Genomic DNA, 17218 nt, shown 5'->3' with positions numbered 1-17218 from the left:
ACTCTCCCCAGTTTTGCATAATCTGCAAACAGTTGTATAATTGCAAGTTAAACCCATCTATCATTAATATACAAATTAAATAACAGTGATCCCAAAACAGATCCCTGTAGCATACTACTAGCATGTTGAAAAATTGTATGTTAGAAATGTGATCTAAGGATAGAAGAACACTTGGGAACCTGGATTAGGGACTATAATAATAACCTCATGTAAAAAGTAACTACATAAGTGATCAGAGAGCTAAAGTCTATTTCTGCATGAGTTCCCCCCCCCCTCCCTTCATAAATACATCCCTATGTTCTATAGTTTTCAATCATGGATAAACACTATCTCACAAGCGACTTCATGTAATAACAGTATATATTGACTTATTAGTTGAAATGTCATTACATGAAGTCTCTTAAAGTAGCCAAAGCATCTTTAAATGAAAAACTTCAAATGAGCATTTACAAAAATTTGTTATTTGATTATTATTGTCACACTTTCATGCAGTCAGGTTTTAATGTGGGAGGTCTTTGTTGTCACACACAATGTTCATCAAACCATTCTTAAACTTGCTCATTGTTATCATACACTCAGGCAGTGCATACCACTCTCCATATTAAAAAAAAACCTGCTCACACCTCCCATATGTAACTTCCAGGAATGGCCTTTCTTCCAGTATGATATCTTTTTTTTGCTCTACTTCTCCATATTTTTTTTACTATCCTATATTCCACACCATCATCACTAGTATACAAAACCTTGCCACCATGTTTGCTGTGTTTTATGACTCATGAAATCTGGAAGGGAGGGTACCTGTTAGTCTTGCACCAATTTGGTCTCTTCTTTGGGAAGACAGTGTCCTGAATTGATTAACCAGAATCTCTTCACTAGTAGATTTGCTCATTTATAGAATATTCACTTGTAGAAGTGAATATTCTGATGTGTCTGTTTATACTGATGTTTCAAAATCAGAGGCTCCAGTGGGATCTTCTGCTATCTTACTAGATAGCATAATACCCACCCAGATCCCACTAGAATGCAACACTTTTACTGCTGAGCTTTGTAGGATAGAGCTTGCATTAAAATACATAAGATTGTATCACTACTAAAGGCTTAATATATTCAGATTCTCTGTAATCCACTATGTCCTCTCTCGGTTACAGAAGCTACATTTGGATGTCCATTTCTGCTGCATTCCAAGCCACATTGGTATTAGAAATAAAATGAGGCTGTAGTTACTGTAACTAGATCAGCTCATTTCTCCCCATGTCTGCCTGTCCATATACCAGTTACTGGCAGATCATCAGACTTTTATTCCAGTAGCAGTCACAATAATAAGCTCAATCAGATCAAGTCTGAAATCAAATTGTGGCAGTTTAGTCTATACAAGAACTGCAAATAGGATGGCTTCACATAGGTCATAGTCACCTTACACGCTCCTTCCTATTGAGGTGTGATGGCATCACCCATATTTTAATCGACTGCCTTCATTAACGAGCCCAGTCACTATTTTAGTCACATTCATTAATTCATTAGCTGTCTAGCCCTATACACTCAGGCAGATTTTATCACATTCATCAAGTGTCACTCCCTTTTTATGAAGTTTTACAGAGTATAAGAGTATACTATCTTATACATATATTACATATTAGTTTTATCAGTTTAATTTAATGGATATATATATATATATATATATATATATATATATTTACAAATTTTTCTAGTATAGATGCTTTTATCACCTTGTTTTTATACTCCTCTGTTTTACATCTATTTCTATCTACCTTTTTTATACCTATTTATTCCATTTATTTATTACCTTGTGTACTGGCAAAACATGACCACAGCTATCCTCATGCCATCAAACAATACAAACAAACATTGCCTCCCTCTATGAAAAGTCTTCTGCATTAATCTAGTACAAAAACTCTTCACCAAGTTATATATCTTAATCATATTACTCCCATCTCTACTGAACTTTGCAAATAGCGTGCCTCAGTCAATTTCATATCAGACCTACTAGAAACTCAAAACCATCTTTACTACTCTTCTCTGGACTCTTTCTAAAATATTTTCATTCATTTCAAAACCAAGTGACCAAATCTGCATACAGTCCATATGTGGCCTGATCAGGGCTTCAAGTCCTTGTACAATGGAACCGTAGTCTCTTTATTTTATATTAACATAATCTTTATCAGCCATAATCCTTTGTGTTATCTTCACAGTTCTACCAGTATGGCTACTAAATTTTAGATTCTTATCTACAATCTCCACTTACTGTAGTTTTTTAATAGTGACCTTACACACAAAAGGTTGCAAACCAATAGCACACCCTCCCATGTGTAGGCAAGAGGTTAACAGGAAAGAAGAATCTATTAATGTGTTTCTTGAACATTGAAAGTTGTGGTCTTTGGGGAATGACAGTGTGAGGGGCCCAAGAACAGAGGTAGATGGAAAAAGGGAAAAAGAAGTTTATGCAGTAAGTTTGAATCGCTTGAGTAATATTAGCACACCATTTGGAGGAATGAAGGGTAATATAAAAACATCTATGAGTGAGTTATTGGAATTGGAGAGACCATGGGAGTGGGCAATGGCATCATTTAATCAGTCTGGATAACATCGAGCATTCTTAGTGAAGTTTATGGTGCTCTATCCTAAATGCATTAGCATTACTCCAAGTTTCTGATTAGGTGTTTATACAGGTACATTGTCAGCAGTTGTACAGATGAGATGTATTATCTTAAACAAAAAAATAAACCAAGTTTGTTTGTTTTTTTAATGCTGAAGAGTAGCTGAGATGTTTTGTGTCAGGAAAGCTAGAGGTGTTAGTCAGCCCAGGATGTGAAATCTGATCTTTATCAATCTGTGTATTATCAAAAGTAAGGTGAAGGGAAGTGATATCTTTCTTCTAGGAAATAAAACAAGGCTGTATTTTGGTAGCAATGAATTTCCCAGGTTAAGCCTCATCCCCCTGAAAAATAGCAATGTTTAAAGCATTATTGTGGAGAATCTTGAAGCTTTGAATGACTGTGCACCATAAGGTTTGTCAAATTATTATTATTATTATTATTAATATTATTATTATCCCAAGACCTCATGGAGACAAAGACTCATCTAGGAGGTCCTTTCTCACACACAGCTCATCATAGCGTGCCTTAAACACACTCAAATTCTCTGCAGACACCACATTCTCAGGCAAGGCATGCCAATCATTCACAACTCTGCATGCAAAAAACCTGCTTCTCACTCCCCCTGCTCACACCCTCCTTATACATCTTTCAGGGATGACCTCTGGTTCTCCCCTGATCTCCTCTCCGACTGTTTTCTGTAGAACCTCTCCAACATTTATCCTATAACAAACCCCTTACTAACTTGTAGGTCTCTATCATATCCCCCCCTCTTCCTCCTATCCGCTTGACTCTGTAAAATTGCATCTTCTCAACCTTTCCTCATATTCGATATTCCAGAGGTCAGAAACCTCTGGACCCTTTCCAACATCTCTTCATCCTGAAAATCAGGTGACCAATCTGTGCACAGCACTCCATGTGTGGCCTAATCAAAGCCTTATACAATGGAACAAGAATCTCCTTACTTCTACAAGTCAGTGTCCCCTGCATCATTCCCAGAATGATGCAGAGGACACTGACTCGCTACACCTGCTACATAATGACCAGCCTTGTAGTTCCACATATACCCTTTTCTCACAGAGGTCCTCACACTGCTGGCAACCATCCAGGTAATCACTTCATGGTCACTCTCATCAACTGGAGGGTGATTTGAAACCACATTTATAATTACATCCTCTGATGAGATGATCAAATCCAAAACCCTTAACCTTGTTTGCCCTCTGTTGCATACTGTCTGAGGTAGTTGTCCTTCAGAAACTCAAGAAACTCATTTTCTTTGCTTCTAGTTGCCATCTCATCATCCCAGTCTATATTGCCATAGTTAAAATCACCCATAACAATTGCCATTTTCTTATTTGCTTGGCTAATTTGATTATACATTTCATACACTACCATCCACATTACCAAGTCTATAACAACATCCAACTAAGTATTTCATTCTATTCACCTCTATCTCACACCATACTACATCAAAACCACTGGCAGTATTTCTCTGTTGCATCTCTGCTTTGTATGGATATAACTCTTTTTCTATCATCAATAACACTCCCCCGCCCTTTTTACTCTTTCAATCCTCAAGAAACACATCATACCCGTCCATCTCTATTTCTGTCAGGATGTCGAGGATAGGAAATAGTTTGAGTTTGAACCTGAACTGTATATTGGTGTACACTGACAGCTGCATTGTTCCATTGTATAAGGCAGTTAAGTGGATTGCTCTCCTCTGAATACAGTCTGGTATTCAGAAGGAGGTCCTATGTGCACCACTCTAAATGTGGGAACAGTATTCTAAGGTTTGAAGATTTGAGATTTATAAAGTATCAGGAGTTAGGCAGGAGGGAAGTACTGTTTAGAACGGAAAAGAATACCAAGTTTTTTGGGAACAGAAGCTGCTATAGACCCTATATGATATGTGTTTGTATCAAGATAGGCTAGATGTGAGTCAGCCCAAGAAGAGAAAACTGATTCTGGTTGAATTGATGAGTAGGATATTGTCAAACATGAGGGACAGTGAAGCATGGTCTATCTTCTGGAAAAGAGTCATGATTGCATCTTAGTGGCATTAAAATTGACCAGGTTATCTTGACTCCCACTTGAGAATGGCAAAGAGATCAGTGTTTAAGGCATTGGTTAAAGAAGCACTGCAGAATTTTGAACATGAAAAGAGGAGTGGATAGTACTGTCAACAGCAAAGCTGTGAATAGGGGATGTTAGAGAGAGGAGATCGTTTATGTATCAGTGAAATCATAGAGCAGTGAAGTATAGCAACATTGACTGAAAATGATCAGTGTTGATTCTGAAATACAAGTTTAAATGGGAAGATTCAATCAGAATGAAACGACTTATTGGTGTACAAGCTGTTCTGAAATATTCCAATTTATTATTATTATTATTATTATTATTAAACAAGACCTCATGGAGTCAAAGACTCATCTAGGAGGTCCTTTTATCTCACACACATCTCATCATACCGTGTCTTAAACACACTCAAACTCCTTGCAGACACCACACTCTCAGGCAAGGCATTCCAATCATTCACAACTCTGCATGAAAAAAAAATCTGTTTCTCACTTCCCTACTCACACCCTCATACAGCTTCCAGAAACCTCTGGTTCTCCCTTGATCTCCCACTATTTTCTGTAGAACTTCTCCACCATTGATCCTATAACAACCCCTTACCAACTTGTAGGTCTCTATCATATCTCCCCTCTTCCTTCTCTCCACTAGACTCTGTAAATTACATCTTTTCAATCTTTCCTCATACTCAATATTCCAGAGGTCAGAAACTACCTTAGTCAGTCGCCTTTGGACCCTTTCCAACATCTCTTCATCCTTCTGAAAACCAGGTGACCAAATCTGGGCACAATAGTCCATGTGTGGCCTAATCAAAGCCTTATACAATGGAACAAGAATCTCCCTACTTCTACACGTCAGTGTCCTCCGCATCATTCCCAGAAGTCTTTGTGTTGTCTTCACAATTTTGGTAATGTGTCACCTAAATTTTAGATCCTTATCCACTATCACCCCCAGATCTCTTATTTCCTCTACTTCCAAATTCTGCATCCCATCTTTGTTTTCCAAATTTTAAAACTTTACATTTTGCAACATTGAACTCACATCCCCATTTGCTTGCCCAATCACTCAATTTATTCAAGTCTTCTTGCAAGGCCACAACATCTTCACTACTCTTTATGGTTCGTCCCAACTTTGCATCATCTGCAAACAACTGAATATCTCCATCCAAATCTTCGCCAATATTATTAATATACAAGTTAAATAGTAATGGCCCTAAAACAGACCCCTGAGGCACTCCACTAGTGACTTTCCTTTTCCTGGATATTGCACCCACATACACACCTTGTTGATACCTATCAGATAGCCAGTCTCCAATCCAATGCACTAATCTAATATCCAACCCCATCGGCTCTAGTTTGACTGTCAACTTATCATGAGGTACTCTATCAAAAGCTTTTGCAAAATCCAAGTATATTACTGTGTATCCTTCTCCTCTGCCCAGGGAAGCAGTCACTTTATTGTAATAAGTAAGTAGATTACTAAAACATGACCTCCCTTTAGCAAATCCATGCTGTCCATCAAAGATTATACCATTGTTGTCAACCCAACTCTGGATCCTAGTTCTCACAAGCTTCTCCAACAACTTAACCACAACACCTGACACACAAATAGGCCTATAGTTTGATGCTTGAGTTCGATCACATGCTTTATGAAGTGGCACAATCTTGCCCTCCTTCCACTCTTTAGGGACTTAACCAAGTGCAAGACTCGTATTAAAAAAATATGTCAAGGCAGGTGTCAACTCTCTGGCACATTCCTTCAGAATACGCAGTGATATATTATCAAGTCCCACAGCCTTATTTACATCTAGTTTACTCAACTCCCCAAACACCTCTTGCTCACTTACAGTCAGTCTCTCCTTCCCATCATCAACTGCCCTTATTCTCTCCATGAAGTCACATTCACAAGATTGAAAGATCTTTATGAACTGCTCATTAAGTATCTCCACCACACATTCTGCAATAGCTGTCTTTATACCATATCCTCCAATCAGTGTCATCCTTCCATAATCATTCTTTCTTTTGCTGGCTATATATCGAAAGAACTCCCTAGGATTCTTTTTGGCTTCATTAGCTAACTGCTGTTCATACCTCTCTTTAGCTACTCTCACCAACCAAGTCACCCTCCTTGCCTGGTCTTTGTATACCTCATGAAATTGGTTACTTCCACTTCTCTTATGCTGCCTCCACAATGCCCTTTTTTCTCTGTATTTCATGCTTAATCTCTTTATTCATCCATCTCACACCTACCATATTTAACCTTCTCACCCATGGTATACATTTAGACATTGCATCTACTAAGTAGTTTTTGAAAATCCCCCAAGCTTCATTGATCTCTTTTCCAGCTAACTCCTCATTCCATGCTACACCTGCAAGCTGTCTCCTGAGCTCTTCATAATCCCCCCCCCCTTGTAGTTCCACATATACCCTTTTTTTACAAAAGGGTCCTTGCAATGCTGGCAACCACCCAGGTAATCACCTCATAGTCACTTTCACCAACTGGTGGATGATTTGACACCTCGTTGATAATTACATCCTCCGATGAGATGACCAAATCCAAGACCCTTAATCCTCGTGTGCCATCTGTTACATACTGTCTGAGGTAGTTATCCCTCAAAAACTCAAGAAACTCACTTTCTTTACTTCCAGTTGCTATCTCTTCACTCCAGTCTATATTGCCATAATTAAAATCACCCATAATGATCACCTTTTTCTTATTTGCTTGGCTTATTTGACTATACATTTCACTATCAACACCATCCACATTACCAGGTCTATAACAACATCCCACCAAGTATTTGATTCTATTCACCTCTATCTCACACCATACTGCCTCAAAACCACTGGCCCTATTTCCTTTTGCATCTCTACCTTGTATGGACATAACTCTTTCTCTATCATCAACAGCACTCCCCCCTCCCTTTTTACCCCTTCTATCCTCCCGAAACACATCATACCTTTCCATCTCTATTCCTGTCAGGATGTCGTCCTCATCTAACCATGTCTCGCTTATTCCGACAATCTCTGGGTGCACAGATGCAATTAGTGCAACCATTTCATCCGCCTTGTTTCTTATACTTCTAGCATTGGTATACAAACACAACAACTCATTTCTGGATCTACAGCTAGTTCCACTGATACCATTCACTCGATGTGATCTCTCCATGCTGGACTGGGGCCATTTCCCTTTCTGCTTCTTCATTTTAGAACCCTTTGCAATTCCATCTGTTACCTCTTGATACCTGATCATCCCATTACTTTCCTGCCTACACATGCTCTCACCTCCTCTTGGAGCATCCACCTTTCTCATGCTGTGTACCCCTGTCCACCCTGAGCTTCCCCGTTTCCCTGCTCCTCTGGCACACCCATTCTCTCATTTTCTATACTCATACCACTCAATTCCCCATTCATTTCCACTTCTTCAATCTCTCCTGTCTTACTCTCTTGCTCTTCCACATCACTCCCCTCTCGATCTGATTCATTCTCTCTATTCATTTCTCTACTTTCCAGCAGCAGTCTCTCCAAGCGACTCGCACCATAACCACTCAAATGCAGTCCATCGCTCCCATACAGCTCACGTCATTCCTGAAACTCATTCCACACATTAACAAAATGTACTCCCATCTCCTCACACATTTCAGCCAGAATATCATTCATAATCCTTGCTCTCCACCTCATTTCACCACAATCATACCTAGGCAACACACTGACTACCCTTCCTGTCACACTATTCTCTTTTATCTTTCCAAGCAGTCTCCTGACATTCATTTTGACATGCTCTTTGTTCTCTCTCTCAAATCATTTGTACCAATTAATACAATTAACTCTTTTGCTCGCTCCTGCCTCATATTCAATGCCTCAATCACTCTACTCATTTTACCACCTGGAAAACATACATTGTTTTCCAGGCGGTAAAATGAGTAGAGTGTTTGAGGCTTTGTGCATTTTATCCTCTAGCACGCCTTTAATAATGGAGTCGCCATGCAACGCCACTCGCTCATCTTTCGTTAACTCTTTCATGCCATCATGATTTATTTTAATAGTTTTGACCTGAATTCTCTTAATTTCATTCCGCATCCATTTCATTTCTTGCTTCATCCAATCCAATTCACCTTTCAAACCTCGCGACAGATTCTCTCTATCATTAAATCTTTCTAACTTTCTAACTCTCAACCCCCTCTTCTCACTTTCCCTCTCATTCATCCTTCTTTGTTTCCGTACTTTCGGTCCAACATACGTCCAACTTTCACTATCATTCTTCTCACTTTCACTCTCATTTATCTTTCTTTGTTTCCGTACTTTCGAACTAACACGCGTCCAACTTTCGCTATCATTGTTCTCACTTTTACTGTCATTCATCTTTCTTTGGTTCAGTACTTTCGTTCCAACATGCGTCCAACTTTCGCTATCGTTCATTCATTTTTCGCTATCATGCATTCTTTCGATTTTTTTTACTTGCGATTTCTGCATCACGCCATTTCTACTTTCATTCGTTCTCTCAATTTCGTTTCTTTCCGCCTCACTTTCGTCCCTTTTAACATCCGTTACAGTTGTCAAATCGCTCTTTTTCTTTTTTCCTGATTTTTAACATTTTTTCGCCTGTCTTTCTCACCATCCTGAAACGTGCACTCGCGACACAATTGGTACTAGAACTTTCTGTCATCAATTTCATATTCGCATTCATCAATTCCTCGTTCAGGTCACACTTCGCACACACCCTTCTTCCATCCGCACTAAGCATCCACAAATCATTTATGTAATCGAAGGAATACATATAACAGACCTCACACTTAACGAAACGACTGAAATCTAAATTAAAATCATGGAATGACAATGCCGCCACCATTTTTTTTTTTTTTTTTTTCTGCAGGTTACTAGGTCTAATAATAACGATTTCATATTTAGTTTAGGCAAGAAAAAACCCCACACTAATAATATCGGTAGCGTACAATGTTTACAGCCGCTCTTGCTTAACAATTACGCATTTATACTTAATTATTCCTAGTAAAACGTATCTGAATCAGGAGCTCTTCAAATTGCATCCGTATACTGCCTGGCCCACTAGCGCCTCTCCATATGAAGAGAGATTGAGGGAATGCAACTTACAGAGCCTTGTGAATATAAGAAAAGTAGATATAACTGAGACATATAAGTTGGTGAAGGGGTTGTTACCAGATTAATGTGGAGAAGATATTTCATAGAGTAGAAGGAGGCAAGGGTAGAACTAGCAGGCCATCGATGGAAGGAGGGTGTGTACAAGGAGGGGTATGAGCAAGGGAGTGATAAGCAGGTTCTTTGCACTGAGAGATTGATTGGTGAGTGGAATGCATTGCCTGAAACTATGGCAAGTGCAGAAACTGTGAATGGGTTTAAGGCAGGGCTCAATCATTTGGTAGGAGATAGAGTATAGACCTTTTAATATATGCTATTGCAATGAGTCCTTTGACTCCATGGAGGTCATATAATAATCATACCTTCATCCTCTTGCAGATCTTGGAGTTTATAAAGTTCCTTGTACCTGCAGTTTAACTTACTTTGGACAGACTGGTAGATCAGTTATCCACCTTGAAAAATACAAAAATTACATACATGATGTAATTTTTGTATTTTTGTAAATTTTGTGTAGAGCAGTATCTCAGTTTGGAGTGGACATATTCCATACTGAATGTCTCTCTGCATAGTTTTCTGTAAGCACTGTACATTAATTCCTTAACATCCTTAGGAAATTTGTGATTTTTTCCAAACATGTATTGCAATTTAATTTGTAAGAAATTTCTAACACATTTTTGTGTGATATAATTTCTTAGTATGCTGCCAATAAATGTAAGTATATTACTGTGTTATCCCTCTCCTCTGTCCAAGGAAGCAATCAACCTTATTATAATAGGTAAGTAGATTGCTAAAACATGACATCCCTTTAGCAAATCCATGCTGTCCATCAAAGATAATACCATTGTTCTCAACCCAATTCTGTATCCCAGTTATCACCATCTTCTCCAACAACTTAATCGCAACACTTGACATACAGATTGGCCTATAATTTAATCCTTGAGTTTTATCACCTCCCTTATGAAGCGGCACATTCTTGTCCTCTTTCCACTCCTTAGGAACTTGACCCAGTGCAAGACTTTTATTAAAAAAAAATATGTCAATGCAGGTGTCAACTCCCTGGTACATTCCTTCAGAATATGGGGTGATATATTATCAAATCCCACAGCCTTATTAACATCTAGTTTGCCAAATTCCCCATACACCACTTGCTCAATTACAGTCAGTCTCCCCTCCCCATCATCAACTGCTTTCAATCTCTCCATGAAGTCACATTCACAAGACTGAAAGACCTTTATGAACTGATCATTAAGTATCTCCACTATATCTTCTGCAACAGCTATCTTTATATTATTTCCCCCAATCAATGTCATCCTTCCATAATCATTTTGTTTTTTTTTTTTGCTGGCTATATATCGAAAGAACTCCTTAGGATTCTTTTTGACTTCATTAGTTAACTGCTTCTCTTACCTCATGTTATACGTATTATAACAAGGCGATGAATGCATTGGACCAGGGGAATGCCTATACAGTAGTATATTTAGATTTTGCAAAAGCTTTCAATAGATTGCTACATGACAAGCTAGTAGTTAAATTGGAACAGGTGAGGTTGGACAGTAGATTAGTACATTGGATTGGGGATTGATTATCTGATAGGTTATGCAGGTTGTGTACGGGGGAGTGATATCTCAGAAGAGGAAAATCACTAGTGGTGTGCTCCAGTGGATCTGTTTAGGAGCCTTTATTGTTTAATTTGTATCTAAATGATATTAAAGTTTTAACTTTAAAAAGACAAAAATCATGATAATTTCAAGAGAAAAGGAAATACTAAAAATATGCATCAATAAAAAAGGAAATAAATTAGAACAGGTGCAAACATACATATACCTCAGATACTTGATCACAGAGAATGGCAGGACAGAAGATGAAATTAGAAAAGAGATTGAAATCACAAGGTCAACTTTCAATAATATGAAAAATCTACTGACATCTAGAGAATTAAATCTGAAAACAAGACTGAGAATCTCCAAATGTTACATATGATCCACATTATTATGCGGAGTAGAGACATGGACACTCTCCAATATGATCTGTGGAAAAAACTGGAGGCCTTTGAAATGTGGATGCTGCGAAGAATTATGAGAATATCATGGAAAGATGAATGAAGAGATACTAGAGATGGTAGGTGAAAACAGAAGCCTGATAAAAGAAATTAAAAAGAGAAAAGTCAACTATTTCGTACATATTCTTAGACATACCTGCCTCCAAAGGACACTTCTTGAAAGAACTATTGATGGAAAGAGAAGGAGAGAAAGACAAAGACTGGAGTGGATGAAAAATATAGACGACTGAACCTAACTCTCATATGAGAAATGCAGCAGAGAGGCACAGAATAGGATATGGTGGAGACACACATGGTAATTGATATTGATCTCCTGGAGGGAGAAGACATCTGACAGAACAGGATTATATTGGGAATTCAAGTCCCCTTGCCTTGCAAGAGGACTTGAATAGACTGTCTGAATGGGCAAGTGTGTGTGTGTGGGGGGGGGGGGTATCAGTTTAATGTAGCAAAGTTTAAGGTTTTAATCCTTTCTTTTAGGCTTGCACAGTGATCCGCGTACATTTTTGAAAATTATAGAGACAACTACCGTGTTTTAGTAAAACTTTAGTTTAATATAACTAAACTCTACATTCGACATTTCAACCTTTATATAAAGATGACCTTGATATAAAGGTCGAAACGTCGAATGAGAGTTTAGTTATAATTAAACTAAAGTTTTACTAAAACACAGTAGTTGTCTCCATAATTTTTAAGGTTTTTAAGACTTTGGGAACAAAGATGGGATGCAGAGTATAGGATTGATGGGAATATCTTAGAGGAGGTAGGAGGAGATGAAAGATCTGGGGATGATGGTGGATAGGGACTTGAAATTTTGCAGACATTTTGCTAAAATTATGAGGACAACACAACAGATTGTGGGCATGATGTGGAAAACACTGACATGTAGAAGTAAGGATGTTATGATTCTGTTGTATAGGGCTTTGATCAAGCTGCATATGGATTACTGTGAATATATTTGGTCGCCTGGTTTTTGAAAAGAATGATGAGTTGCTGAGAAGGTTCAGAGACAGTTGACTAAGTCAGTTTCTGGTCTCTGGAATGTGGAGTACGAAGACAGATTGAGAGAACCCAAATTGCAGAGCCTAGTGGATAGAAGGAGTGTGTGTGTGGCGGGGGGGGGGGGGGAGGACACGATCATGACACATAAGTTGGTAAGGAGTAATTACCAGATTAATGTGGATGAGATTTTTCATAGAATGTCTGGAGACAGGAGGAGAACAAGAGGCCATCCCTGGAAGCTGTATAAGGAGGATGTAAGTGGGGGGGAGATGATAAGTAGATTTTTTGCATGGCGAGTGGTGGGTGATTGGAATGCATTGACTGCAAGTGTAGAGAGTGCATACAGTGAATGCATTTAAGTCAAGGTATGATGAGCTGTGTTTCTGAGAGTGGGACTTCCTGCAATAAATCTCTTGACTCCATTGAAGTTTTGAAGTATATCATTATTTTATTCATCATTTTATTCTGGACTTTTATAATTTTTCTATCATTAATTTAAAATTCTGAAAACATTTTAATATTCCCATAGAGGATGCATATAGATATAATATAGATGAAGTAGCACTCCCTAAAATTCCAGCACAGCCTATCGGTTATGGTGATGCTAAAAGGATTCTGGAGTAAGTAGTGAATAATTGTTTTTTTAATGTGTCACTAAAACAGTATATTGTTAATAATTTTATTTTTAATAGACTGTATTTATTTCAGTATATATTCATCTACTGCATAATTTAGATTGTGTGTGTGTGTCATAGATTCATTCTTGTTTTCTAGTTGACAGGTATTATTTCCAAATTCTGCTAGCTAGGTCAGTTAACATTATCATTGAAACATTAGTTGAGGTGCAGCGGGATATTTCCCAGAGATCTGCAGTAACAAAACAGTCGCATCCCAGTTAGTAAATGGTATTTTAGATCAGACACCAGGGAGTTGAGAATGGATCAAGGGAGGTTATACATCACCATACTGGCAGTCATATCTTCTCTTAAAACTCATTCCCACTAGATGTCTCTTAAACTCAATCACAACAGGCAAACTGTTCCATTTGCTGTCATGTGAGAGAAAAATCTAGCTCTTATCCCTTTCTTAACCGAGAATAAACTTACTTCCATGGATGTCTCATTCCTCTTTCTTCTGTTTACCAGCATCTGCACTCCGTACTTTCAATCTCTCCTCATAATATACTTTCCATAATCCCAATATAATCTTTGGAACTCTTCTTTGCACTTTCTACAGCTTCTTTATTCCCTCCTAAACCTATGAATAGGATGAATTTCACTACCCACTCTGAAACACCATCTTATTTGTGGGAGTTCTGAAATGGCTTGCAGAAGTATTAAGTTTGGTCTCTAAAGCAAGGTTACTAGATTATCTTTAACCCACCATCCATAGTACTATTCTAAATGTACTGTAGACTAAGATTCTTTCATGAATGGGATTCACATAAAAAAAAAAAAATTAAAAAAAACTAGTGAATTTCCTTTTTTGAGATACTACTCCTCCATTCCATACCCAGCCTAATATCTATCTGCAAGTTGTTAATCTGTTACTATTACCAACTAATGTATTACCATATAATCTATTACCAGATAGCCAATCTATCACTAATCCCATACATTCCAACTGCGTTATCAACTTGACATGACATTCTATCAAAGACTTTCACTAAATATAAATATACTATGTATATATGCATCTTTCTTGTCCATTGCATTTGTCATCTTGTAATAAGCACGTTGATTCTTAAAACATGACATCCTTTTTCAGATTCATTCTGACTATCACAGAGAATTCTGTTGTTATCTCGGTGTGAATACTGTCTAGGATATGAAGAACTTTTATAAGGACTTTCTTTCATCTGGAGATGAGCAAGTCTCATATGGAGGTAGCAAAGTTTTCCTTTCTGGAAGCTCAAGTTTCTTATTCTGCAAAATTGGAAAATCATCAAGAAGAATGATTTTGCAAGAATGCAGTGATTATAAATCACTGCAATTTATAGATACAATACACTGGCATCATAGTCTTAATTGCTTTAGCTGCGATTCCAAACACCACAACTCCTACTATTATCAATCCAATTGTGGATCTTAGTCCTTGCCAATCTCTCCAGAACCTTCACAACTAAGTGCGTAAATTAGTTTATAATTTGAAGTTGCAATCTTATCATCCCCCCCCCCCCCTTTAAAGTGAAACAGTTTTATCCTCTTTCTACCCCCTTGGAACCATCCCTGTTGTGAAAATTGTTAAACAGATATGCCTGGGCTGCAGTTAACTCACTGGAACATTCTCTTAAGAATGATATATCATCAGGTTTACCTAATATCTCAAATGCTTCTTGCTTATTCTCCATCAGCCCTTCCTCTACTATTTCTTTTACACTTATGATAATGCAATACTTGGATGAATTACTAAACATATATCTTGACTATATCTTCTCTAGCATTACCATTAATCTACCATTTTCATTCTACTAACACTATCTTCATAATCTTTTTTCTTTTTATTACTGCATATCAAAAAACTCTTATGATTTTTCTTGGTGGTTTCCTGAATGGCCAATTGCTGCTTCATACAACTGGAAAAATGTCAAACAAATGATATGAGAGAAGTGCAAGAAGGGAAGGTGGGAAGCTGCAAGGGAAGAAAAACCAGAGTATGAAAGAGGAAGGATAACAAGAGAGTTTTATCTTGATGGTAATATTATGATCCATGATAATATGAGCTCTTCACAAGAGCATGAGGGAATTGTGTTTCTCAGGTGCAAAGATTAAGAATATTAATATCTGTTTAAAAAATAAGCTATTATAGAGACCTATGAACATGGTTACAATTTGAACAAAAGCATGAAGCCTTATATTTAATGTTTTTTCTGATCATTGATTCAAAAGTGGACTTTAAATGAGTGTACATGGTTGTGAACTGTCTTAGTACTTAAGGATAAAAATAGTTATGGAATGAAGGTATATCAGGAAAATATCATTTATTAGATATAGAATTTTCATCTGACTTTCATAGCTATTGTCAGTGCATAGGGATGAAAAAAGATAAACAAATTAGAACCTCACTTGAAATGTAAGTGCATGTGAACAATATACGCTATTAACTGCAAGAGGATAAATCCATCTATAACTGTGTTGGATGGTGATGGAATGCATGCTGTGGTTTTAGGGATTATCGTGAAGGACATAGGTTAAGGGTTCAGTCCCCTGAGTGTGATGGAAGGGAATTTTGTGAGTTCTTGAGCATGCATATTAAGATGGGTGGTAAATTTGCTAACTGGTTAGATTAGGGAGGCAAAGATAGCTGGTATACCTAATCTCTCATCAGTGGATGTAGGTGAGGATGCATGTAGACCAGTTAGGCAAATGAGCATATTGGTGGACAAAAAAAGTTGAATTTAGTTTGTGAGGTAGAAAATTAGAATGGGATTGTCAATACAAAGTATAGGGGTAGTTGTGGGAAAAGGATGCAGCTAAGTTTTATGTATAATAATGTGAGAAGTATTCAGAACAAGGAAGAAGGAGTTTTTTCATTAGTAATCTCTTCTTGGCCAAAAGTTATTGGTATTAGTGAGATTGGCTAACAGAAAATATAGTAATTTGTATGGAATGTGAAGGCTATAGTATTTTCTGGGTGAATAGAGCAAACAAGATTGGGGAAGAGGTATTTATGATGATAGCAGATAAATTGCACCAAACCAGAGTAACAGCCCAACAGGAATCAGTGAAATTGAAAGCAATGTATTTGAGACCACATGGTGTGAGACAGAGGCTAACAGGACAAACAGGACAAAGTATGTAGTTGGTTGCAGCTGTAGGCCAGGAGATGGAAGGAGTAATGCAAATGATGTACATCAGGAAATAAACTCACTGAGTAGAGGATGGATAATTATGATGGGGACTTCAACTATGGGGGGTCATGATTGGATGGAGGGAAGGTCACAGTATTTTTCAGCTAATGTTAGTGCACCTCCCACAATGAGTCTGCAACTCCATGGAGTTGTTTGTAATGATAATTGCTATTAAAATTCAAAGAAATTAATTTTAAATAATAATTATTAATTCATTTCACATAGGATTGAGGAGTATTACTTAGGATGACTTCCCAAATTTGGGAAAGCTTAAGAAAGTTGTTAACCTCCTCATTCCTGTGTCTAATGAGTTAATAATAATAATTATTATTTAAAATGTATTTCTTTAAATTCTAATAGTTATAGATGGAGTTATCTTCCAGGAGTTAATAGCATATATTGTTACAATAGCAATGGTGAAAATTCTTCATATCAGTCTAGTTGGCTGAGTGGTTAGCATATCCACTCTTCAGCCAAAAGGCTGCAAGTTTGAATCTGGGTGTGGGCA

The 17218-nt window shown here is 37.5% G+C and overlaps 1 protein-coding gene across 2 annotated transcripts in view; it reads left to right on the top strand.

Annotated features, from left to right (window-relative positions):
• Nucleotides 1-17218, top strand: part of LOC150104694 (N-acetylated-alpha-linked acidic dipeptidase 2-like) — a 346412-nt gene that overhangs the window by 88700 nt on the left and 240494 nt on the right. For both annotated transcript variants that reach the window (XM_090395882.1, XM_090395881.1), the window contains exon 7: nt 13390-13480. In XM_090395882.1, the coding sequence (XP_090252008.1) occupies nt 13390-13480 (91 nt within the window). The remainder of the gene's footprint in view (nt 1-13389; nt 13481-17218) is intronic.

Source organism: Typopeltis vanoorti, chromosome 7, assembly GCF_054136105.1.
Source record: "Typopeltis vanoorti isolate ZY-2024b chromosome 7, IOZ_Tvanoo_1.0, whole genome shotgun sequence".
Lineage (NCBI taxonomy): Eukaryota > Metazoa > Arthropoda > Arachnida > Uropygi > Thelyphonidae > Typopeltis > Typopeltis vanoorti.
The sequence above is the reverse complement of the archived record's forward strand: the minus strand, read 5'-3'. Positions and strand labels throughout refer to the sequence as shown.